This window comes from Hylobates moloch, unplaced genomic scaffold, assembly GCF_009828535.3.
Source record: "Hylobates moloch isolate HMO894 unplaced genomic scaffold, HMol_V3 SCAFFOLD_1, whole genome shotgun sequence".
Taxonomy (NCBI): domain Eukaryota; kingdom Metazoa; phylum Chordata; class Mammalia; order Primates; family Hylobatidae; genus Hylobates; species Hylobates moloch.
Genome location: NW_026652276.1, coordinates 235,390,723 through 235,417,033, shown reverse-complemented (window position 1 = coordinate 235,417,033; position 26,311 = coordinate 235,390,723). Strand labels below are relative to the sequence as shown.

The following is a 26,311-nucleotide window of genomic DNA, read 5'->3' as shown; positions in this document are numbered from 1 at the left end:
ATTTGGTATACTTAGCTGTGTGCTCTAGTGGTGGAAAACTGAGAAGGCTCCATCCATTTCTAGTGAGTGAATAGATTTGATCACTAGTGAGAAGAATTGCAGAGATTTTCTGAGAGACTTTCCGCAATGCAAGAGAACATAAGGACATTTTACTGCTAGATGTGAAGAAAATGACTGAAACTTTAGAAATATGAGACAGATTTAGTTGAACATTAGATTGTTCGGAGGGAGGGCGTAACTTACCATCAAAGTCCTGTTTAAATTGCAGATTTATAGTGGTTAGAAGCCATGTGGTGTGTATCATAATGCTTTCTGTATATGGCATTCAGTAACTCAGTATTAATGTAATGTAAATGAGGATTATGACAGTTGTGATGGAAAAATTTAAACTTGACATTCATTCAGAATTGTTTGTAGTATAGCACAATTATGTAATTGAGCAATTAAGATTCTTTTTCGTACGTTCTCCAGGACTAACATGTTTCCAGCCAGAGGCAGATCAGATGGTTGAAAAAGTGATCGGATGAATGTGGTAGGGGTTTTGGGAGGCATTTCGATGGCTGGCCTTGCAGATTTCTCCTCTCCATCCAGGCCTGCACTTCTTGCTGCCTCAAGTGGAGAAGGTTCCAGGCCAATGGCCATCTTCATTCCTAGCCGGGACTCTTGTCCTAAATCTCCATCTGTTCTTCTCCCTTAATGGGCTGGGTCAGCAGTGGATGAGGACCCATCTTAACTCAAGCCCGTAGTAGAAACAGCTGTAAGTTGCCTCCTGTCCCACCCAGGCGTCCCTCAGCCCTCTGAGATCAGATGGAGCACTTTCTGCAGGCAGCAGACCATGCTGAGTCCTCTTGGCCAATCTGAAAAATAGGAGCCTCTGGCCTCTGTCCTGTCCGATGTCTGCTGCTGTGTTTGTCTAGGTCCTGTGCCCGTTCCTGAGCTCCCTTCCACCTGGGCTTGGCAGGTACAGAGAGGCGGGGAGCAGCATGTGGTGAATGACTGGTTCAGCCCTGTCCACCTGCAGACGGGCATTTATTTCTTTACCATCCCTCAGAGTTCCATGGGCTGTTTACATATGAGGGTGAAAAAGTAATATGTGTACAAAATTCAAAAATTCAAATGATACCGAAGGACAGAGTGAACAATTAAACTCTCAGCCCTCTCCCACCCCTCATTGCTGTTTACCTTCTCAAGAGGCAGCCGCTGTTCCCAGCAGTTTGCCGTGTAGGGCTCATGGCTGGTGCCCACCAGGCAGGCAGGTGCCCCACACGTGCATGCTTCTTAGGGGGTGTTTGCACAGCACCAAATGCTGCTGGGCTCCACGGGGTGGCATATGGTGGGGTGAATTTTCCCCTCTTCTTTTCCGGATTTTTAAAAATACTTTTAAATATGGAGATGAAACAGTTGTCTTATTATTTTGTTTAAAAGACAGTTTTCTGCTTAGAGTTCCACTCAGGTGTTTCTGAAGTCTTGAATCTCCTTATAGAGATGTCTCATACATAAGGTGATTTTAAAGATGGGTGTGCCCGAGCTCTTCATTTTTACTTATTTCAATTCTAAACTCCATTATTTATTACTAAATCCAAAATCTGTTACCCTTGCAGGTCATATAACCTTTTCAATTTGGAGTCTGTTTAAGTGAAAGATACATGTTAGAATATGTTTTGAGATTTTGGTATAGTTCTGATATGTGGTAAAATCAAATTCCTAGAATTTTATTTAAATTTTAAATGCTTTTAATAGGGTTAAAGGTAGTATGGATTGAGTTTAGTAAAATCTATTTTTACTGATTTTCATGACCATAAGAAGTTGGTTTCAAATTTTTGTTGCTTGAGCATGTTGAACAAAATTCATTGTATAACGTGTATCTTCTGTTGTATTCAGTGCCCTATAGGATATTAAAAAAATAACTTACTCTGCTTGGTGGGTATCTGCTGGTCACCATCCTTCTCCTACTCCTCAGCTTATTTCCTGTCATTGTGAAGCAGAAAGAGCTAGAAGACAAATAGTCTGGTTTGAATTCTTCTTTTCTAGCTTGAAATATTTTTGTGTCCCACATGAAGAACTCAGTCATTTTTGAGGAAGCATCACTTCCCAGCTCTGATGATGAGTTCTTAGTTGGGAGGAACGTCACCGTTTAAACAGCCCTGATGGTGTCTTAGCTGGCCTCCTTTTCCATAGCATGCCAGTGCACATAGCAAGTTGACAGTGGAGCAAAAGGCTCTTGGAGTCACAGCTTGGGTCATGCTGCTTTCATCTGGAAGGTGATTCACTGAGAACCTTTCTTTACTAGACTCTGGGCTGTAAGACAAGAGGAAATGGGAAGTGGCAGCTGTGGCGAGAAGGTTTGAGGTGAGGCTGAGCCTGATTACCAGATGCCTTCACCACCTGTCATTCCTCAGTGCATTCCTGGGCCAGGAGAGGGTCTGCGGAGCTAATGCAGGCGATGGGCAGTGGAGAGGTGCCGCAGCACGGTGCAGGGAGCACCGAGGCTTAGCCATCAGGTGTGCACAGGACTCACATGCCCTCCTGTGGCAAACACATCAGCCGTCTGAGTCTTTGTCACTTTAATTCGTTCGTTTACTCCATTACACTAACATAGTTTCAAATTTTGGTGGCCTCAATATATGAATTTACTTTATGATATTGGTGTCACAAAAGAAATACAAAAGAAAATGCTGTATCGTTTTTGAAGTTTCCAATCATTTGCTGTGTCTACTTGGTTGAATATTGTTAATAAGTAGGATATGCTATTATTCTCTTGACTAAGAAACTATCATTCTTCTGTTTCAGGAACTATTGAAAATGTTTCACCTAACTTTTGTTTTGTAGATCTTACAGACTCTTTCAGCACCTACGAAAAATTTAGAACAGCAGGTGAATCATAGCCAGCAGGGACATACAAATGCCAATGCAGTGCTGTTTAGCCAAGTGAAAGTGACGCCAGAGACACACATGCTACAGCAGCAGCAGCAGGCCCAGCAGCAGCAGCAGCAGCAGCAGCACCCGGTTTTACACCTTCAGCCCCAGCAGATAATGCAACTCCAGCAGCAGCAGCAGCAGCAGCAGATTTCTCAGCAACCTTACCCCCAGCAGCCGCCGCATCCATTTTCACAGCAACAGCAGCAGCAGCAGCAAGCCCATCCGCATCAGTTTTCACAGCAACAGCTACAGTTTCCACAGCAACAGTTGCATCCTCCACAGCAGCTGCATCGCCCTCAGCAGCAGCTCCAGCCCTTTCAGCAGCAGCATGCCCTGCAGCAGCAGTTCCATCAGCTGCAGCAGCACCAGCTCCAGCAGCAGCAGCTCGCCCAGCTCCAGCAGCAGCACAGCCTGCTCCAGCAGCAGCAGCAGCAACAGCAGATTCAGCAGCAGCAGCTCCAGCAGCAGCAGCTCCAGCGCATGCACCACCAGCAGCAGCAGCAGATGCAAAGTCAGACGGCGCCACACTTGAGTCAGACGTCACAGGCGCTGCAGCATCAGGTTCCACCTCAGCAGCCCCCGCAGCAGCAACAGCAGCCACCACCACTGCCTCAGCAGCATCAGCTTTTTGGACATGATCCAGCAGTGGAGAGTTAGTAATGGAGATTTTTTTTCCTCTCTCCTAAAAGTCTTGTACCCACATAAATGCTTTGAGAGTGTTTGAGTGTGGGGTAAGGATTCATATCAAAACAATTATTACAAAATGGAGAGTATGAGTCTCATACCTAACAAAGAATACAGTTACCATGGGATAATTATGCTTGCTTTTGTACGTTGGGACATCATATCCTGAAGTGAATATTGGTGTCCCGTAGAACATCTAGGCTGCCACAGGGACTCATTCAGGATATTTAATGGCTAGGCATAAGTTACGCTGGTTTTAGTTTTTAATGATCATTTGATGTAGACAGTTAAATAGGATCTTTGTAGCAATACTCCCCATGCACTCTGATTACTGGCAGATACGTCATGGTCAGGACTGATAAGCATAACAGATTCACATTGCAAGGCGCCACTTTTTAACTTTTGTGCAAGCGTATTCATAGGGTTTTAATTTTCTTTTTCTTATATAATTTTACTCTAGTTCCAGAAGAATGCTTCTTATTGGGATGTGTGTTTGCAATTGCGGATTATCCAGAGCAGATGTCTGATAAGCAACTGCTGGCCACCTGGAAAAGGGTGAGATTGTGCCTGGAGGAAGGATGACTGTGTCTGAAGATGCTTCTTTCTTATGTAGATGTAACTATGTTCACTTAGCTGCATTCACTGAGCTGCACCTACATGTGTTCGGAATATGTGATGGACATTTTGATTAACATTCTCTGTGACCTCAGGCACAGCACTTTTCTGGGCATCAGTTTTCTCAGTTGTTAGATGAAGATGGTGGACTTTTTATTTTTTTCAGCTTGGAAATTCCAAGCGGCACTAATTGTATGTGTATAATTGGGGCGATGGAAATAAGTTCAGGGTTTTGGTGTCCTGGGAGAGGGACCATTAATTTGTAGGCATCTCAGTCATTTCTCTTTCTCCAAAGGTAACTGTTGGAAAATCCTGGAATCTCTAGAACCTCCAATTCTTCCAGCCCAGTTGTGAAACTGGAGTTAATTTAATTATTTATTATTTTGCATGGTGGTGTTTAAAGAAAAGAAATACTTGCATTCCCCAAAACAAAACTGAGTCAAAAAAAATTCTTTTTCATAAAAACTGAGTTTAAATATGCCTCTGATATATCTTGAATGTGCTTCACTATAAACGTCCTTAGTGCTTAAACCCCTGCTATGTGCCAAGCATGCTGCAAGACCAAGGGAATATGTGCGAAATCACAGAGACAGAGAAAACCCAAGAGCAGTGTGAGAGGCAGCCACACAGCTAAGCAGAGGCAGGGTGGCAGGTGCAGGCTATTGTGAGAGCCTGAGAAAGGACCTTCACCCATAGCGTTTGGGGTGATGTGTTAAGAAAAGTCTGCTGGGAGAGGTGATTCCTGAACTGCTTATAGGATAAGTAGGAGTGAGAATCAGTGGGGAGGATTTTCCAAATGGTGCAGCACAGCCGAAGGCATGTGATTGGGGAAACTGACAGGAGGGTGCAAAGGACGGTGCCTCAGTGGGATCCACGAGGCAGGGATGGGGGCAGGAGCCAGGGCTGGCGTGTCTTGCAAGACCTTGTTGATGTGCCATGTGGTGGAGTTTAGATGCAGGTGAAGTGATCAGCTGTGCATTTTAAATAGTAAAGGGTTGAATCTGAGGGTGAGCAGGGAGATGACTGTGTGGTTGGCTGAGGAAAGAGGCGGATGGCATGTGCCAGGGTGAGGAAGGAAGGGAGCCGTTCTGAGAAGGACGGCAGCAGAGATTTTTTAAAAGTCAGAAGTGTTTGAAGGCAGCACTGAGAAACTGTCTCGAGAAGTATAACAAAACTCAAAGATACAAAAGTTAGTGGAGGAAAGTTGGGGGTTTTTGTCTTGTTTTCAAGTTAAAGGATTTATCCAAGAGGTCTAACATTAAATAGGAGCTTGGGAACAGAGAAAATGAAGGCAAGAACATTATGAAAGAAAATAGCTTTGTAGCTGAAGGCTGTGTGCCCTCGGATTGAAAGAAATGTAAGGAGAGCCATGATAAGGCAACTGGGAACGTTCACAATGCTGGTAGAGAAGACTGTTTTCTCTCAGACAAAGAGAGGCTCACTGGAGGGGAAACGCAGACAGATCAGGAGTCTGGGCGATTTCAGGAGCCTCCAGTGCAGTGCGCGGGGGCCAGCAACGGAGCAGCTTCTTCCATTTTTGAGGGAAAATAATTTCCAACCCAAAATAACCTATAGAGCCTGTCAGTCATAAGACTATGGAAGGAGGATATTTGTAGACTAATGGTCAAAAATGTACCTGCCTTATATTCTTCCTTAGGAAGCCACTATGCCAGCAGAGAGTGAGACATGGTAGTCAGGAAATGAGGCATTTGACTCAGAGATTGAAAGACAGTTCCTAGGATGGAGGTAAAGGGAAACGCCAATAGATGAGAAAGTAGGTGTAGAGAGAACTAGACCTGGGACCTGAAGAGAGACTTCCAGGAGGAGCAAGCAAACAAAAACACTGGTAGATTCGGGAGAGACATGTACAGATGACCCCTGAAACAGTGTGGGGCTTAGGGGTGCTGACCCGCATGCAATCAGAGATCTATACATCACCTTTGACTCCCCAAAACCCGAATTACTAATAGCCTGGTGTTAACCAGAAGCCTTACTGATAAACAGTCAATTAACGCATATTTTGTATATGTATTACCATATTCTTACAATAAAGTAAGCTAAAGAAAAGAAAATGTTATTAAGAAAATCATAAGGAAGAGAAAATATATGTACTATTTATTAAGGGGAAGTATATCATCACAAAGGTCTTCATCCTTGTCGTCTTCACGATGAGTGGGCTTAGGAGGAAGAGGGACAGGAGGGGCTGGTCTTACTCCCTCAGGGGTGGCAGAGGTGGAAGAAAATCCAGCTATCAGTGGACCCACACGGTTCACACCGGTGTTGCTCAAGGATAGGTGATACTATATTCATTTTCTCTTGCTGTGTAACAGATTATCTCAAAACTCAGTGGCTTAAAACAATAAACATTACCTCTCAGTTTGGTCGTGGGTCAGAAATCCTGCAGCAGCTTGGCAGGGCGGTTGTGGCTCAGCTGTCTCCTGAGGTTGCAGTCAGGATGCCAGTGGAGGCTGCAGGAGCCCCTTCCAGGATGGTTCCCTCACATGGCTGTGGGCTGGAGGCCTCAGCTGCTCACCACAGAGGCTCTCCAGAGGGCTGGTTGTGTGTCTTCACAGCATGACAGCTGGCTCCCTTCCCCAGGGGGTGTGACCCAAGATAGAGAGAGGGAAAACCCGCAGCGTTATGGTGTCTTTTGTGACTGAGTTATGGGAGTCTCCCACTGTCAATTCCACCATATTAAGTGACTAAGTCTAGACCATATTTAAGGCTAGGGAGTAAAGCTCCAACTCTTAGAGGGAGGAGTATACAGTAATTTGCAGACATATTATAGAACCACCATATGTACATTTTTCATAGAGTTTGGGAATGAAATAGTGAAAGGTATATAGAAAACTAAGAAAAGGGCAAATTCTGGGGGGCTGGGATGAGGAAGTGATTAGCACCAGGGAAAACCAAAGTTTATACCAGAAAGGAACTCTAATTTTAGGCTGCCATATTAAGCCATGTGGCTGGGCTGCGTCATGTTAAGTCACTGATGACTGATCTAAACAAGAGTCTGGATAGAACCAAATCAGGAAGGCTTGAAGAGTGTGTGTGTTACTAGGGGGAAGGGTGTCCACAGTAGGAGGTCAGTAGATGGTTGTGTAAAACTAGAGAAAAGGAACTAATAAAAAGTGTTAGTTAGAATATATTAATAATTGTCAGAGGAAACGGCTTAAAGTGCTAAATGTGCTTCAGGGGAGTGAAAAGCAGGGATGGGTGAGCAACCTGTGGTTTTGTCCTGTGCCTCATTAAACTATATTTATGCTTAGCCACAGGAAGAATAAACATTCACATCTTAAAAGTAGTAAGTGAAAGAATCGGTTTTTTTAGGGGGCTCATCTTTTTAAAGTTTATATTTCACCTAATAGGCCGTCAAATTCTCCTTTTTCCGTGTACAATATTTTGAATTCTGAAGAATGCCTGGGGTTGTGCAGCCGTCACAGCCCGGACACAGAGCAATTCCGTCCGCCAGAAAACCAGATCTGTTTTGAGAAGAAACTGTTGGGATTTACTAATTTCATTCTTATTTGCTTTTTATTTCCCTTTTTAAGGAAGGTAGATCTGCCCACCATAGACCTTTGGCAGTATCTGAAGATCTTTAGTAGTCGTGGCTAGGGGGCTGCTGCTGGCATAGGGTGGGTAGAAGTTGGGGATACTGCCAAACATCCTCCTCTGTACAGGACAGCCCCCACTTCCCAGAACCCCCTGGTCCAGAGTGGCAGTTATGCTGAGCTTGAGAAACCCTGGAGCGCATTCCATTGTTCTTCTCTTGTTTCCTGGGAATTCAGATTAAATTTAGAGTATTGGAGTTCATTTTCATTGTATGGTGCTGGGTAGAAAAGTCTGTAAATGGAACTGTTACATATCCTTGATACTTTGGGGAAATACATGATATAAATATATGATAGAGTCTTTTAATAGCTGCCTTATTTGAAATTGGAATTCTCCTCTATTCTGAGTGATTGATGACCGCATTGGTCGTGTCTTTGTGTGTAGATAATCCAGGCACACGGTGGCACTGTTGACCCCACGTTCACTAGTCGATGCACGCACCTTCTCTGTGAGAGTCAAGTCAGCAGCGTGTATGCACAGGTAAGGAAAGTAACCTTAGCTGTGACCAGGAGCAAGGTCTGGCATTTTTTATATGCAATCTTAAATGCTAGTGATTGATTATTATTTTTGGAAAGAACTTTTTTCTACCTCTAAAGATAGGAACATTGCTTCTTCCTGTGATCGATTCTTTGGTGGGATTGATACCTTTTGTGAGCACCATTGTCTTTGAGCGATGGAGAAAGAAAGGGATGTTCCCAGGTGGTGGTAAGAAAGGGCGGACAGGAGGCCAAGGTGGGCAGATCACGAGGTCAGGAGTTTGAGACCAGCCTGACCAACATGGTGAAATGCCGTCTCTATTAAAAATACAAAAATTAGCCAGGCGTGGTGGTGCGCACCTCTAATCCCAGCTACTCAGGAGGCTGAGGCAGGAGAATTGCTTGAACCCGGGAGGCGGAGGTTGCAGTGAGCTGAGATTCCACCACTGCACTCCAGCCTGAGTGACAGAGCGAGACTCCATCTCAAAAAAAAGAAAGAAAGAAAAAGAAAGGGCAGCACTCCCTGCAGTCACCATTCCAGCTGCTCTCTGTGCACGGTGGAGGGAGGCAGGATTCCGTACTGGTGTGTAACTCTCACACAAGCATGCAAAGACCAGGTCCCTTACAGAGCTTTTCTAAAACTACCGGGGTGCAGGCTTTCTCCTCAATATTACCTTCCTGTGCTCTCTGAAGTTTCATTTCTTTTCAAAAAATTATGCTTATTGTAGACAGATTATATATATGTGACAAATGACTTCCAAGACACCCCTCTTAAAGAGGATATCCATTCACAGGATCTGCTTTTCCTGTAAAAATGTGGAAATACTTCTGAGGCTTTTTTTTATTTTCCTGTGGTTCATCTTAGATGGATGGTTTTTTATATTTTTTCTTATATGGGGCCCTCTGTGTTCTTCTGGGGCACTTTTAACTTTGGTGGTCATACATGTTATTTCAGTCATCACTGAAGTTATTTTTAAGGTTGTTGTAGAATTTGTTGCTTTCGTAGACTCTTGTTTGCAGATGGATAGTAACATTTTTAGGTTGTATTTCAAGTAACCAGCTACACGGTTTTAATTCGTTACTTTAATCAAGTGCTAGATGTCATGAAATTCTTTTATGGGGCTTCCAATGAAAAGGGTATTGTAGTTATACAACCTTAGAATTTTCTTTAATCCTGCAGTAGAAAAACAAAAACAACAAACCTATAATTTTATGTTTGATAGGCAATAAGAGAAAGAAAGAGATGTGTCACTGCACACTGGTTAAACACAGTCTTAAAGAAGAAGAAAATGGTACCGCCGCACCGAGCCCTTCACTTCCCAGTGGCCTTCCCACCAGGAGGAAAGCCGTGTTCACAGCACGTAAGAGTCCTCGCGTTCCATTTGTTAAATCATCCTTCGACTTTGGCAAATCATCACTTGCTAGCACTTACCTGAAGCTCTGAGTCAGAGCTTCTCTGTGTACTTTTGCCCAATTCATAAGTGCCTGCTCATAAGAAATAGCTTGTTTTCTTTTAGTTCCTTGTAATAGTCACAACTTTCTGTGCACAGTAGATATTTAATGGATTCTCCAGTCTTTGACACTATTTAAAATCCAAAAATAAATCAGATGTCTTGCACCAAAGGTGGCCTCTGTTGGGTGGAACTAATCAATAGTTGTGGGTCCTCCCACTCAAATGATCTCAGCGTTGGGATCAGTGAGAAGGAGGAGGAGCTGGCTTGTGGTTACGTGCTTTATAACGTAACTGTTGGGATCGTCTGAGCAGTGTTGCAGTAACAGAAACAAGGCATCTCATGTTCATTTTTTTCTTCCTCCCCGTGAGGGCTATGTGTATAACCTTTTGACCATTAATACAATTCTAGTCTTGAAAGTTTTAGGAATGATATTACCAAATGTGTTCCATAATGCCAAAGAAATAGTGAAAAAATATGTATCAACCAAGAAGTAGAAGAAATAGTACTTGGTTTTGGTTTTTTGCTTGTTTTGTGTTTACCTTATTTTCTCTTTTTTTCTTAGATTATTTCTGTGACTGGATTTGTTGATAGTGACAGAGATGACCTAAAATTAATGGCTTATTTGGCGGGCGCCAAATATACGGGTTATCTATGCCGCAGCAACACAGTCCTCATCTGTAAAGAGTAAGCAAATTTTTGAAACTGTTTTTATTCATAAATTTACACACAATATAGTGCCTATTTCAATCATTGTGCCTTTTTTAGTATGTCATAGTTTTGTGGAAATCAAAGTCTGTTAAACAAAGTATGACAATGATATAGTAATGTTAGTAGAAATACCTGGAAAACATTTGAATTAATGAAATTAGATGAACTAATGAAATCTGAATTAACAAAACAGGAATAGGGTAGAAGTAAGACTCCTAGGTGGTTTTGTAATTCTGTGTGAGCCTTGAGGTGTATATTTCATTACCATTCAGGGTCACCCTCAACTTTGCTAGGATATGCCTCCCACTTCTATTATGAGAAATTTTTTATACCTTTTGTTGGAAATAAATGTACATTTGGACAGTTGACATCTTTAACATTTAATAAATATGTTTTCTCCTCAAAAAATAAAAAGACCAACTGGTTTAAAGTATGAAAAAGCCAAAGAGTGGAGGATACCCTGTGTCAACGCCCAGTGGCTTGGCGACATTCTTCTGGGAAACTTTGAGGCACTGCGGCAGATTCAGTATAGTCGCTACACGGCCTTCAGTCTGCAGGATCCATTTGCCCCTACCCAGCATTTAGTTTTAAATCTTTTAGGTAAGTGAAATTCTACATGCTGCAAATCTTACTTAAATAAAATCATTAGCATTACTTCTACCATCTTTTTATTCATACTAATTACCAGGCCTGGCTTGAGCTTTCTAATCAGTTTTTGACTCATTTCCAATTTCCTTTCTATACTCTTTCTTCCTTCTCACCACTCTGCCCAGGATTTTTGTTTGTTGGTTTGTTTTTTTGTTTGTTTGTTTGTTGTTGTTGTTGTTTGTTTTTTTTTTTGTTTTTTTTTTGAGACAGGGTCTCGCTTTGTCACCCAGGTTGGAGTGCAGTGGTATGATCATGGCTCACTGCAGCTCGATCTCCCCACCTCACCCTCCCAAGTAGCTGGGACTACAGGCGTGTGCCATGGTTTAGTATTTTTGTTTGCTTTTGATGAACTCTTAGAGATGGAAGGAGCGCTTGAAAGCTTTTTGATAGTCTTGCCTCTCAGGCCAGTTAATCTTTTGTCCAAATTACTCCCTACCCTACAGAACATTCCCTGCTTTCCTAGAATGGACGTCTGTCCTCTTTGTCACTGCTGAGCTTTGACTGACTTGCTGTTACATCTTGGATGCCATTATGGCTCCTGTGGTAGGCAAGAAGGTTTGTGCCTGCTAGAGGCCAGAATATGTGAAACCCAGACTTGGACACAGGCCTAGAAATGTCTACCCAGACAGCCCACGGTGGGAGGGTGAATGCCATGGGTTTAGACACAACGTTTGCTTTGTTGTTTGCTGCCGATGGTCTTAATGCTACTTCATCCAGACAGCATGTGAAACAAAAGCAGCAGCATGCCCTCACCTTGCCTGGAAAGCTTTCTTTAAAACTTCGTTATAGTACTTACATTTATCCTTGTTAAGTGTTGTCAGCTAAACCACCTGTCTATTGAGGATTATCAGGGAAGACTTTTACAAAAAGGCCTTTTTATTTAAACAACATATCTATCATAAAAAATAATGTGTTTCTCTCTTTAGATGCTTGGAGAGTTCCCTTAAAAGTGTCTGCAGAGTTGTTGATGGTATGTCAAATTAATAACCTTACTTTGGCTATTACTGTATTATTAAAATGCAGTAGGGATGTATTTGTCTTCATAAATTAAAAATTATTTTAGTAATTTGTCAACATGATAACGAATTATCTACTCCAGTAAATCCTAGGACTGATTTTTCTCTTGTTAGGGTATGATTGTCATTATTTTTATATATACATGTGAGGGGCTTATTTGCTTCAGAGAGCTGTGTGATTGCTTATAGAGAACAGTAAAATCAAAGATGATGTCTTGTTTTTCGTAGTGTTAGAAAGGCAAGAACTTTAAGAACCACTGGAAGCAATGGGTGTGTAACCTACTTGGGGCTACAGATCAGAACTTAAGGAGTCCCGGGTCTCTTGATGAGGGGGAAATGTTTTCATAGTGTCCTGAGTTGGGAGTCACATGACAGTGCTTGAGGTCTCTGCTTCTCAGGATAGGCCATTCTTGAAGTGTGAGGGCCATTGGTTGTTAGTTACAAGAAAAAGAAGTGCTTTCTGCATTCTCATCTGTCAGGTATGATGAGTGGAAGATCAGTTTTTCTCTTTTCCCCACATTCACGTTTACTAAGTTACAGACAGGACCACTTCAATAATTTTTCACTGTAGGCTTTGTCTGCTGTGACTTCTCACTGTTTGACTGAACATCAGCACTTTGAGAACAGCAGATTTTTTTTACTGTCGGCCAATAGTAGTGTAATTTAAAGGCTTTGGTTTATGTTCATGTTGTTATATACTAACCTTTGTTTTGAAAAGCGGATTTCCATGTCATGTACCCACCAAGTTTTCACCACATTTCTGTTGTATACAGAGGTAATTTAGGGTTTGTGCCACTTGAACAACTAGCTGAGGGGAATAGTCTCAAGAGGATTCGCAGCTAATACCCAAGCCTGTGTTTCTGGTTATTCGTCTACTGACTTACTGGTTTTCCAGATCTCATCTGGAAGCTGCTGATAATCATCCCACGTCTCTGAGGAAGCCCCTCCAAGCCACAGTCTTGTTTTCTTCTTGCTAGTGATAATGTGATCATAGATGTATTTTTTTTCCTAGCTTAAACTAGTAGTTATGATTTTGATTTTAAAGACATGACCAGTTTTGACACATCAGCAAAAGCAAATATTCCCCCAGTTCATTTACCTGAAAAGAATTTTATGGTGGCTTTTAAGCTCACTCTGGGAAAGTAGTCATCAGAGTTTTCCTCCCAAACTACATGGCTTATATTCTAAAGTTGTCAGGGGCTCCAAATGTCAGCTTCTCTTGTGGCTTTGTGTCAGTAATTAAAAGCTAAAAATCTCAGAGACAAAGAGGCCCAGTTTATCCTTTTTGCCTATCCCACCATTTGTTTCTGTTCTTGGTGCCAATGAACGACAATTTGGAGACTTAAATGCGATCTTCGGAAATAGAGTTGAGAAATTGTTTTCTTATAAAGGCTATAATAAGAAAGTAATAAACTTTCCTGGAAATTATTATAAAGCTTGATTCTCTATGACAGGGCTAATAGATTTTGAATGCTTTCTGTAGATATAGTTATTTTGGTTGTCTAGATATGGCAGCAATATTTAGAAAAAATAAGTTGTAGTTAAAGTAAATTAATAAGATTGAGAGCAATTCCTTCAAGTAATAAAACATCTGGGAAAGACATGGTTGGCCCACACAAGTCAAAGAACTTCTGAGTTGAAACTATGAAGGAGGAGTGAACAAGGAATAGGGTAGAATGGAGACTCTGTGGTCGGGACCCCACAAGGGAATCCCATCTCCTTCCTGCTCTCTTTGTGCTCGGCATGGCTTCTGCTCCAGGGTCAGGGACTGGAGCTGGTTCTAGTGGATGTGACCATGTTGCTGAGGCAGAGTGTAGGTTTTGGTACCTTGTCTGGCTGTTGGTAGCAGTGTTGATCTGATTGTCATGTAACATCTTTTGTGAAATCTCATAGGTGAAATTTCTCTTTTAGGAATAGTCTTTTAGGGTGGAGGTATAATTTCAATCATGTTTTCCACATTCTGAATTGGGACACAGGACAAAATATTTGAAATAAAAACCATTCTGAGAAGTTCAAGGTTGAGGCCTGCATATATATATATATATAACATGGAGGAAAAAAAGCAACAAAGATACTTTAAAGTACTGAAAGGATTTTGTGAATAAAGAGGGAAAGAAAAAGCAAAAAATAAACAAACGGTACAGAGGTTCTCTCTGGAATATTAGCTGCTTCTCCCAGCTTGCATTGTCCTAGTGATCTTTTGAGGTGAAGACTAGTTCTGATGTGGTGAAGAAGAACATGATTCTTGTATATGTTTAAGTAGTTTGATTATTTGACACATAAATCTTTTGGAAGCTACTGTATTACTTAGTAGATTGATTAAGTCGACAATATTTTAATTGCAGAGTATAAGACTACCTCCCAAACTGAAACAGAATGAAGTAGCTAATGTCCAGCCTTCTTCCAAAAGAGCCAGGTATGAGTAATAACCTTAAATTTTTTATTGCTGGCTTTCACAGGTCTGCTTTGGAAAATTGGTGGCAATTGAGGAAAGTTTCTAAAATGTTTTGCAGTAAATAGGATTTGAAAGGGTTTGCTTTTTGCTTTACAACTTTATTGGGATATATTTCATTTTAATGACATAGGCCAGTATATTTTTTATTTTAAAAAAATTCAGTCTTTTTCTTTAAGCGACATATTATAAGAAGCCCCTCTCCAACATGTAAAACAGAAGTTGCAGTGGTGGAAATGGGGTTGGGAGGTCTAGAACCCAGCTCAGAAATACACTGCGGAGCCCCGGGCCTCCTGGGCATGGCTGAAGAACCTGCTGTACTTGCCGAGAGAGCGTAGGTGCCGAGAGAGCACGTAGGTGCCGAGAGAGCATGTAGGCTGTGGCGTCGTCTTGGGTATGCTCCTTGGATCTGCCAGTTCTTGATGAGGACAAAGCAGTGTTGGCCACAGTGGGAAGGAGGATCCAGACCCAAAGCCTTTGGAAGGACATGCGCAGTGCACGTGGCATGTTGGGTTTTGGCTTGGAGTATGCAGATTGAGATGCGTATCATTTTAGTGTCGTGTCGGCCAACAGGAGTCAATAATGAAGTCCTTCCAATCATTTAATTAGTAAGGCATAGCAAATGCAGGAGCAAACCAACAGAGCTTTTATTTTCTTCCTTGATTCTAGAAAACTCTTCTTTCCAAACTGTACATGGAAATATAACTGCTTGAGTGGTTTTTTGCAGTTACCAGGTTCCTCATCTTTTCTCTTCCTGCTCCTCCTCTTTCCCTCTTTCCATTCCCCACTTCCAGAACACAAACTGAACTGTTGACTTTTGTAATAAAATCCTAATTATGTGACATTTTTTGAGGCTGTCATCAAATTACCACAAATTTAAAATAAATTTTTATTGGACTGTCTCAGAAAATAATAAGCTGAAAAAAAGACCTAAAAAATTTAAGGGTTATGTACAAAACAAAAAGGTTTAATTTAAAATGTGTGCTTGAGCAGAGCCGCGTTTTTATAATTTGTGGCTGAAGAGGGCTAGAATGTAAAAGACACTAGAAGCTCTAGTGACACTCTTCTTGGCTGACTTGTATTGATGGTGAACATGCAAACAAGGAGTGGCCTGAGTCACACAAGGTTATCTTAAAAACTTGATAGAAAAAAAACTGAAGTGATAAAGCTAGCAAAATCAGTGATGTTTAGAAGCAACTTTGATACTTGCTTTCTTCTGAAAGCCAATGAAAAAAATGAATCAGGAGGGAATTGATGAAGAAGAAAGTATGGATCTTAACCAAAAGTGAATTGGATGCGTCCCTTGGAGGCTTCAAAGGTAGTCTTTTTTGGAAGGTGACTTTATGAAAATGGTAGAAAGAGAGGAAGGACAGATAGCTCATTGTACTTTTCCTTTAAGAATAAAAACCGCATGCAGTTAAAGCTTGTTAAACTATTGAAATCCCTTGTTTTCTAAAGAAAATTTTCATTGTAAGTAAATATGAAATCACTACTATTTTATGTGTATTTACAGAATTGAAGACGTACCACCTCCCACTAAAAAGCTAACTCCAGAATTGACCCCTTTTGTGCTTTTCACTGGATTCGAGCCTGTCCAGGTTCAACAGTATATTAAGGTGAAATTTCATCTACTTTGTACAAGGATTTTTAGCAGTGTCCTTTTTTTGTATATATTTACTTCAGATCAGCAGTTTATTAACTTACATAGTTTAGATAGGAATATCTTGTTATAACAGTCTTTATAGTGCATATTTATGAAGTATTTTTAGTAGTATTTATAGTAATAAGTAAATATTTTGTGGCTTCCTGCCCTGTTCTGTGCTATTATTTCATACTTAGATAGTTGCTTTCTTATTAGTATAGGCCAGGAACCATATTAATAGACACATGAACATTTGCAAGTCTCCTTCTGTGTCGTATTCATGAAGACATCCAGCATGAAGGAAAACTGTCTTTTCAAGATCTCTGATTGAAACACAGTCTATCCAAGATTAGTTTTCTTAGGTAGAGTGAGGCCAAAAGGGAGTTTGTGTATTTGTTTAGATGATAAATGGGCACAGGTTTTAAATATACTTTTTGAAATAACATCCCCAAGGATGATGGGATTTTGTTTTGTTTTGGTGAGGGAGAGGATGGTTAAGAGTATAAGTTGACCTGTATTATGGTGGATTCATACATTTTACTCCTGGTTTCCTTTTTAGGGAAAAGAAACAATTACAAATGCTATTATACATTTAGAACAAATTAATTTCTCCACCTTTAAAATGTGAGGATAGTTATTAGGAGGTCGCTTTTTAATATGCTCAAGTCTTAGCCAGTTTTTATGCCATCATTTCAAAAAATGAAGATAGCAGGTAAATGTTCCTCATTAACACCAGTTTCGGCCTAGGAAGTCTTGGCTGTTTACTCTTCATTGTGAAGTGAGCTGCATCATTCTCATGTCATTTAATTTATTCATGGAGATATGTTATTGATGTTTGATGGAGAATTCATATTTTAATCTTGGTTTGTGTGGAATTGAACTACAGAAATGTAAATGATAAATTCTCCTTTTTATTTTTCTCCTGTAGTTATAGGTTTTGTTTTACCTGTCACACTATTTGCTGTGGCTGAGAATTACAGTCATAAACCTTGTCTTTAGATAGATATTCCTCTGTGTTACTCTGTGTCAGTGTGGCTCTGTGGATGCTGAACTTTATCATTTCTGACCTGTGTTTGTGACCTTTAGAAGCTCTACATTCTCGGTGGAGAGGTTGCGGAGTCTGCACAGAAGTGTACACACCTCATTGCCAGCAAAGTGACTCGCACTGTGAAGTTCCTGACGGCGATTTCTGTCGTGAAGCACATAGTGACGCCAGAGTGGCTGGAAGAATGCTTCAGGTGTCAGAAGTTCATTGGTAAGGAGCAGCGCCAGTAACTTTGTTTTTAATGCCAAATAAACTTTTTTTTTCTTGAATTCATCTCTTTTCATCCAACAAATGTTTATTTTTTAACTATGTGATAGTTATTCATTTAAATTTATAAATTTATTTCATATCCCCAGTGATTCCTTTGATTGATGTCTTTGCATTTTACCCTAAGTATAAAAGTTTTGGTAAATTGGACAATATTAGGGGAAAACAAGCTCTATAGCCCTCTTTTTATTTTCTTGTTAGTATATTTTGTTTGGAAATCTGGCTGTAAAATGAGATTTTTCAAAGTGCAGGGAAGTATTTTTTTCTTTATTTGGAAAGAGAGCAGGTGTATGTAAATGTCGTACTCAAATACACTTTGAATATCAGTTTATATAAGGAGGGAAAGACATCTATGTCCTCTTGCCCATCTTCCATTGTTCAGAGCCCCCAAAGAGAAATTCTTTTACTAACAGGCACATTTAGAGATGGTATGTAAAAGATAGTTTTTTCTTAAATTGATATACACCTAAATGTTTTTAGAACCTTGCTAGGTATAAAATAAGTATAAATTCTAAGCAATTTTTTTCTTCATGGAGGCTGTATAGCCAGGGCAGCTGTGTGCCCTTCCTGTCCTGCATAGGAGTGGTGTCACCCTGTGTCTGCAGGGTTGGTGTCCACAGTGTGTCGTCTAGGCCAGGCACCTCTCAGCTTCCCCAGCTGTGTCCTCCATCCTCCCCTGGGCCCTGTCTGGGTTGAAAGGTTCAGAGGCACATGCCCCATGACAAGCTTCACTGAATTCTCAGTCATTTTTCTCATTTGGTCTTTCTGCCCCAACCACACAGGCCCTAAAACTGAGCTCCCTGGCTACTCCATCATGTAGCAGTGATACTGATTACCAGCCCCTGATTTAGAGCATCCACATGCTCATTTTTCTGTGCCAGTTGTTTGCCCTATATTGACGTGTTCTCACGCTTTCTCACCTATGCCTCCCTCGCCCCTGACCCCTTAAACAGAAAGATACAGCTGCCAAAGGGAAGAGCCAGGCATGTGGCTGTGGAGCAAGCAAGGCCTGCAGGGGGCGCTACTAGGTCCCGTTACACTCCTGTGGCTAAACTCACCTTATTTGTCACTTAGACACAAGTCATTAAATCCATCTTTTAAATTTAAAATGTTTTAGATTCATGTCACATTTTTGGCCACAGATTTTAAATATAATTCATGTTTATGTAAATAAATTAGAAGTGTATATATCTTAAAGTTCATGTAGTCTAATTTTACAGATGAGAAGACCCAGAAAAATAAAGATACTTAAGATTGCTGTTTATAGCAAAGCTAGAACTAAAGTTAAAATTTTATGGTTCTGTATCTAAGGCAGTAAGACACAGGAAAGAATAAATCATTAATCTGAAGAAAAGACTAAATCCTCAACTATGATATTCAGGCAATTCTTGTCATTCAGGTAGTTATGCTCTATAAAGTTGCACAGACACTGAGTTAGTGAGTGCTGTACTGTAGCCTATGGGTAAACACGGGGTTAGGTTCCTGAGAGCCTCTGTTCACTACATTTTCATCAGCCAATCATATATAACCTTGTTTTATGTGTGTTTCTGTTTAAAGACATCTTATTCAATGTATATTGTTAATTCATTGACATCGAACTCATGATCAACAGCACTGTAACTCATGCCTGCATGAAGCTTCCCTAAGACACATATTTTCTCCATAAGGCACATCACAGCCTTCTTGCACTTAGGGCTGCGGACATTTTAAACAGCAAAATCACCAACATAAGGCACACAAATTTGAAAACAATAGCACTAAATAGATCACAAAAAGGATGCTTATTCACCATTTCAGCTGGAACAGGAAGGCAAGGCATGGCCTTGTTCCTCCCGGCTAGGAACGTTCATGTGGGTGACTGATTCTTTTCCAGTCTATGTATGTCCACAAATGGCCACCGAAGTGCCGCAGACACTGATTGTGGGTTCATAAATAAATTTCAGAGGGGAGGAAAATTAGCAAAGAATCTGTGAATAATGAGGCCCACGTGTATTAAGTGGTATTTAGAAATTTTTTAAATTGAACTTTTGAAAATTTTTCGACTCTAAAATAAAAAGATATTAATGAAACAAAACTTAACAATGAAGGCAGAAGAAAAACATGGTAAAAACAATTACTGCAAACATTTTAGCTTCCAATTTTGTATAATGTTATACAATTTAGAAGGAGATAGTCTATTCGTTAACAGAAATAGTAAGTGTACTTTCTTAGCTTCTGCTGTGGGAGCATGGCATACACCAGCTTGGGTGGTGGAGAAAGCGGGTCTGCAATGTTCCAGCCTCTGTTGGCTCCATCGGCTGCTTTTGGGCAACACCCAGCTTTAGAGATCTTTATTGTTACTTTTGGACTTTGCTTATTCTTTTTCTTTTCCCACCAAGAACATGCTAATTCTTTGAAAATTAGTTTGCCAAGCAGCCAATTTAGTGAATGACCAATTTACTTAATTTTTCAAGTTTCAGTTTGTGAAAATCTGGTTCTTTTATCTGTATATATAAAGTTTACAGTTCATATTTGATGGGAAGTTTTGGTTGACTAGCTTTTATTTCTTTATAGCACTGTTAATAAATGTTTGCTGTGTTGCTCTCTGAGGGTTAAAAAGTGGTTGTTATAAACATTTAATATTGAGAAAACATTTCATATTTTATCTTCCATAATTTAGGATTTCCTAAGAGAATTTTTGCAGTTTATAATTATTGTTTTTTAAAAATAGACAATTTTTAGGGCAGTTTTAGGTTCACAGCAAAATTACAGAAAGTACAGAGAATTCCCATATACCCCAGCCCATACCCATGCACACACACTGCCACCCCCGCTGCAGTCACCATCCCACACCAAAGTGAAATGTTTATTAACCGTTGATGAAGCTGCATTGACATTTGGGTCATAGTCACCCAAAGTCCATAGTTACATTAGGGCTTACTCTTGGCCTCGAACAGTCATTGGGTTTTAACAAATGTATAAGGACATGATTTTGCTATTACAGCGTCATACGGAGTTGTTCCACTGCCCTAAAAATCCTCTGTGCTCCACCCACTCATTCCTTCCTGCCTGCTGGCCCCTGGCAACCACTGATCTTCTATTCTTTCTATAGTCTTGCCCTTTCCAGAATGTTACATATTGGGAATCATACAGTATGTAGGATTTTCAGATTTGCTTCCTTTGCTTAGCAATATACGCCCCAGCTTCCTCCATGTCTTCATGGCTTGATAGCGCATTTCTTTTTAGCACTAAATAATATTCCATTGTCAGAATGTATCTGTTCAGCCCCTCACCTACACAAGGACATCTTAGCTGATTCTAAATTTTTGCAGTTATCAGTAAAGCTGCTAAAACATCCATGTACGGGTTTTAGCGTGAACATAAGTAAGTTTCAACTCCTTTTGGTAAATCAACAAGGTTGCAATTGCTTGATCATATGGAAAGAGTATGTTTAGCTTTGTAAGAAACCGCCGGGCTGTCTTCTGAAGTGCCTGTGCCATTTTGCATTTCCACCTGCAGTGAATGGGAGCTCTTCTTGCTCCACATCCTCCTCAGCATATGCTGGTGTCAGTGCTCTGGGTTTTGGCCATTCTAATAGGTGAGGTCCAGGTTACTTATTATTTCTTTCATGGATTGTGTCTTTGGTGTTGTATCTAAAAAGTCATTGCCAAACTCAAGGTCCCTTAGATTCTCTCGTGTGTTATCTTCTAGGAGTTTCATAGTTTTGCATTTTACATTTAGGTCTGTGTTCCATTTTTGGGTCAGTTTTTTTTAAAAGAGGGTAAAGTCTGTGTCCAGATTCCTTTTATTGCATATGGATATGCAGTTGTTCCAGCATCATTTGTTGAAAAGACTTTTCTGCACCTGTTTTGGTAGGTGCATGTTTTTGGGATTTTATATTTATGTGTAACTTATATAAAATTTGAGACATCAATATTATAATCAATTTCTAGGATACTCATTTCTTTTGTACTTCCATGAAAAGTTTAATGTTCAGATTGAGTCTTTACATTGCTACTACTATGTTAACATAACCCTGTTTGAAAAAACCAAAATCTCAATGTCTCATCTATGACAGGATCGTCTTAGCTGAATTATTTTATTTTTCAATGTTACTTTCTTTTCTTTTTAAGACAGAGTCTCACCCAGTCTGTCGCCCAGGCTGGAGTGGAGTGGTGCCATTGGCTTACTACAACCTCTGCCTCCCGGGTTCAAGCCATTCTCCTGCCTCAGCCTCCCTAGTAGCTGGGACTGCAGGTGCCCACCACGACCACGCCTGGCTAAATTTTTTTGTATTTTTTAGTAGAGACAGGGTTTCACCATGTTGGCCAGGCGGGTCTTGAACTCCTGACCTCAAGAGATCCGCCCACCTCGCCCTCCCAAAGTGCTGGGGTTATAGGCATGAGCCACTGCGCCTGGTGGTATTTTCTCTATCATAAACATTAACTACTTCTTGGTGATCTCACACAAGTTCTTCAGAAGGCATATCAGCTTTGAAAGTAACACTTCAAATATACCATCTCATGTGTGACAGTACTTTTTCTGTTCCTTTTTTAATTCATCATTTTTTGTTTCTCCAAATTTTAGACATTTTTTTTCTCCTTTCACCTAAAAAGCAGGCTTTCTATCTGCTGGTTGACTCAGGGATTGATTTTGTATTTCTAGCTGTTGGTGAACAGATCCGTGCATTTCTGTCATGATGTGGTTGCTCCTGCCCAGCAGTCGGCAAACTGATCCATACGCTGAAAATGGTTTTTACATTTTAAAAATATTGCTTAAAAGAAGAGGAATATGCAAGACAAATAATAGCCCACAAATCCTAAAATATGTGTCATCTTGTTAACCCCAGTTTGCCAATCCCAAATCACTTTTCCTTGTTTTCTGCTTTTGATGTATATATTATTGGGTTTGAGCTGCCTTATTATGCTGTATGGTTGGTAGGAAATGGCAGAGGAGAAGAAATGGTTTTCTGAATATGAGACATATTTATAGGAAGATTGAAACATTTTGTGATCTTTAACTTTTGACACATTTCTTAAAATGTTGCTATGAAAACTCTGAAAATCTGTCAATTATTAATAATTGTCAGAAGTCTTTAAAAATTGATAAAACTATCCTTTATAAATTGCTGTATACTTTTATATACTTGAATGTGTGTTTGGTGAATCTTTAAAGTTTGGTAATTCACCTAATTGATTATGAGCCAAATGACTCCAATGTCCTACAAGTTCTTGAGGAGTTAGTGTATATGTATATCATATATATAACATATATGTTATATAAAACACATATGTTATATATCACATATATGTGATATATATATTTCATATATATAACATATATATCACATATATGTGATATATATATTTCATATATATAACATATATATCACATATATGGTATATATACCATATATATCATATATATATCTCATATATATACTTGGATGGGATTATTTAAAACTTGTCTTTCTAGGACTAGAGATTTTAACCTGAGATCTGCGGGCTTAGAAAGTTGGTGAACTTCCTAAAATAGTGGGGGGGTAAAGGGGAGGAGCAGCTATGGGAAGAGGGTTCATATTTTTCAGTAACTTTTTTTTCTTTTTTTACATTTTTATTGTTAAAAAAAATTATTACTATTATTTTGAGACCAGCTCTCACTTTGTTGCCCAGGCTGGAGTGCAGTGGTGCAATGACAGCTCACCATAGCCTCGAACTTCCTAGACTCAAGCGATCTTCCCACTTCAGTCCGCCAGGTAGCTGGGACTACAGGCACATGCTACCATGCCAAGCTGATTTTAAAGTTTTTCTGTAGAGATGAAGTCTCACTATGTTGCCCAGGCTGTTCTCGAACTCCTGGCATCAAGCAGCTTTCCTTCCTCGGCTTCCCAAAGTGCTGGAATTACAGGCATGAACCACCACACCCAGCCCGTTTTTTTCAGGAGTTTATGACCTCAAATGGTTAATTACCACTGATCTAGGAGAAAAAATACCTGCCTGTCTTTTTTTGGTCTGGCTGTTTTTAGAGGGAAGTAAATGAAATATAATGGTGACATTTAAATATCCGAAGGCTGTACAGGTAAATGTAGCTGTAATATTATGTACCTGAATATGGGCGAGAATTTTCTGGGTCACACTTGCCACACTTCACGTGTCCACACTTTTCAGAGTATGTGCTGTTCTGTTTTCCAGATGAGCAGAACTACATTCTCCGAGATGCTGAGGCAGAAGTACTTTTCTCTTTCAGCTTGGAAGAATCCTTAAAACGGGCACACGTTTCTCCACTCTTTAAGGTACACTTTAAGGGAAAAGTAAGTCCAAGTAAGCATAACACATGGACCTGCTCAAGGGAACTACCAGGTGATTTGGTGGGAAGTGCGCCTCCAGGGGAGCTGGGCTCACCCTGCATCCCGTTTACCACTTGGCTCCCTTCTTGGACATTGCCACTGGAGGTGTTCCTCCCGTGAACCACAGCACATCTCTAGAGAACTTTACTATAATGTTTAAAAATAAGTACACAAATTTAATAAATACATCTATGAGAAATAAGTTGTTCAAAGAGTAGGTTTTTGAGTAATTGGTTAAGAGGCATGTTCATTTTTCTGCTTTTAATCTTTAGAGGACATTGCTTCGTACTATTGTCAATAAATGTATATTCAGCTGGAGAAGATACTTGGGAAAAATATTCGGTGTGTGCGTAGATATAATTCAGAACTAAGATTTTTAAATGTTAGATAAGTGTTAGAACAGTTAGAAATTTTTTTGTACCAAAGAACTAAGTAAATCAATAAAGATAATCTGTTCTTTAACCTTCTTAAGGAGTCAACAGGAATTAGAAATGATTTGCAGTTTAAGACAGAATAGTATTTTGTGGTATCCTCAGGAGCAATCTTGTTAGATAATTAAATCTTAAGCATCAATATCATTTCCTGCTTTGAGTTCAAATAATATGGAGAAAATAAAGAAAAGGGATACAAGCCAGGCAGCATGCTATGCCAGAGGCTGTTGCTGGGCAGATAAGTGTGGTGAAATATAATGCTGATTTAAAATTGTATAAAAATTGTTAAAAATATTTGTAATATTCTTGCTTATTCACAAAACACTTTGTTTTAGGGACTTAAGTTCTGGTTACTTTAAATCATCTTCAGGCATACTTAACATGTGAAAATGCTTACATTCCAAATTTACATAGCTGGATCCCTCTTCCACTTCAGATTGAATGCTAGTAGGAGAATAGTACCTTCATAATGTCATAAAATTAGAAATTTTGTCAAAAATCTCAGGGCAGAATCTATGAAAATTATGTACTCTAAAAATGAAAGCATTTTAAGAACATAATACATATATTTTCATTTAATTTTAGGCAAAATATTTTTACATCACACCTGGAATCTGTCCAAGTCTTTCCACTATGAAGGCAATCGTAGAGTGTGCAGGAGGAAAGGTGTTATCCAAGCAACCGTCTTTCCGAAAGCTCATGGAGCACAAGCAGAACTCGGTGGGTAGAGTGGAGTCCGCCAGCGAGTCCGTCATTGCCCTGTGTCACATTCAGTGTTCGGTCACTGAGAAACTCATTTTCTTTTCCTTAGAGTTTGTCGGAAATAATTTTAATATCCTGTGAAAATGACCTTCATTTATGCCGAGAATATTTTGCCAGAGGCATAGGTACGTCTCCCTGCTTATGTATGTGAGTATGTGTGCACACATAGCAGTGGATCTCTAACAGTCTCTGTTTCCACCCGTGTTCAGATGTTCACAATGCAGAGTTCGTTCTGACTGGAGTGCTCACACAAACGCTGGACTATGAATCATATCCTTTTCAAAAGAGAATAAAAAGTAGATGGGTTAGATATGAAATGGATTTCCCAGGTTAATAAGGCAGTACCTTTCCTGTTTTGCAAGCCATTTTTCCTTTTTTTGCTATTGTGATTTATGCGGTGAACAATTCTTTTCTCTTCAGAATATTCATTTGAGTTGCTAGTAAAAATATTCTCTTAACTTACTGAGAGTTCAGTTTTAATAGGTGATGTTAATTAGAAAGGATCTATACTGTCTAGTTTATGGAGGTATTAAAGAATTTGACAATTAGATAAAATAGAAAATAATTGCAAAAATAAATAGATGTTTCTTTTTATCAGCTCATTTTTGAGCTTGTTTTCAAAATGAAATTTAGTTCGTTTATAGTCTTTGTACTCAGGAGCTTTGGGATGGGAGATCAATTACTACTAAATAGAAGTGGCAGAATGAATACTTTATCAACATGTCAGGAAAATGCAAAGGTCAGTCTTTAGAATATTGACACCTAGGCTTTTTTCTGTTTCAGACATTCAGGAAAAAATAAAGCTCATCATCTGTTATTTGAATTCCTTATTAAAAATCTCTGAATTATTTTAATGTAGGAACAGCCCATCAGTGAAGCAAAACATGCCTTACAGGTCCTTATGGGAAAATTCTGTTTCAACTTCCGTTTCTCATTGCAGAGGGCCTTCTCTCAGGGGTGTTTCTCAGGACTTCTCCCTGGGCCTCCTGCAATGAGGCTGGAGGGCCGAGCTCCTCCTCTCTGTGAGGGTGGGGGCCTCTGCCACCTCTGACCAGTGTCAACCTCAGTGGACCGTTTGTGTTTGGGATAGGACTGCTTCAGTAAGGCACAGAGGTCAGAATGATACCTATCCTTGCCGAGGTTTTTTCTCTTCATGTGTGCCTGTTTCATCCAGGTAATTACATTTAAGTATATTTACATTTAAATACACTAACATTCATCCAGTTAATTACATTTATCAAACATTCTCCTCTTA

At 39.9% G+C, this 26,311-nt stretch overlaps 1 protein-coding gene and 1 long non-coding RNA gene across 5 annotated transcripts in view; one reads left to right on the top strand and one right to left on the bottom strand.

Annotated features, from left to right (window-relative positions):
- PAXIP1 (PAX interacting protein 1) overlaps positions 1 to 26,311 on the top strand; it is a 60,068-nt gene that overhangs the window by 32,097 nt on the left and 1,660 nt on the right. For all 4 annotated transcript variants that reach the window (XM_058428370.1, XM_058428375.1, XM_058428383.1 and 1 more), the window contains exons 7-20: positions 2,830 to 3,571; positions 4,064 to 4,158; positions 8,215 to 8,310; positions 9,530 to 9,667; positions 10,323 to 10,444; positions 10,884 to 11,068; positions 12,043 to 12,086; positions 14,478 to 14,548; positions 16,098 to 16,200; positions 17,313 to 17,481; positions 23,709 to 23,809; positions 24,880 to 25,014; positions 25,106 to 25,181; positions 25,266 to 25,330. In XM_058428370.1, the coding sequence (XP_058284353.1) occupies positions 2,830 to 3,571; positions 4,064 to 4,158; positions 8,215 to 8,310; positions 9,530 to 9,667; positions 10,323 to 10,444; positions 10,884 to 11,068; positions 12,043 to 12,086; positions 14,478 to 14,548; positions 16,098 to 16,200; positions 17,313 to 17,481; positions 23,709 to 23,809; positions 24,880 to 25,014; positions 25,106 to 25,181; positions 25,266 to 25,330 (2,142 nt within the window). The remainder of the gene's footprint in view (positions 1 to 2,829; positions 3,572 to 4,063; positions 4,159 to 8,214; positions 8,311 to 9,529; positions 9,668 to 10,322; positions 10,445 to 10,883; positions 11,069 to 12,042; positions 12,087 to 14,477; positions 14,549 to 16,097; positions 16,201 to 17,312; positions 17,482 to 23,708; positions 23,810 to 24,879; positions 25,015 to 25,105; positions 25,182 to 25,265; positions 25,331 to 26,311) is intronic.
- LOC116809350 (uncharacterized) overlaps positions 25,058 to 26,311 on the bottom strand; it is a 37,786-nt gene continuing 36,532 nt past the window's right edge. Inside the window, exon 4 of the long non-coding RNA XR_004369831.2 lies at positions 25,058 to 25,331. This is a non-coding gene — a long non-coding RNA (uncharacterized LOC116809350). The remainder of the gene's footprint in view (positions 25,332 to 26,311) is intronic.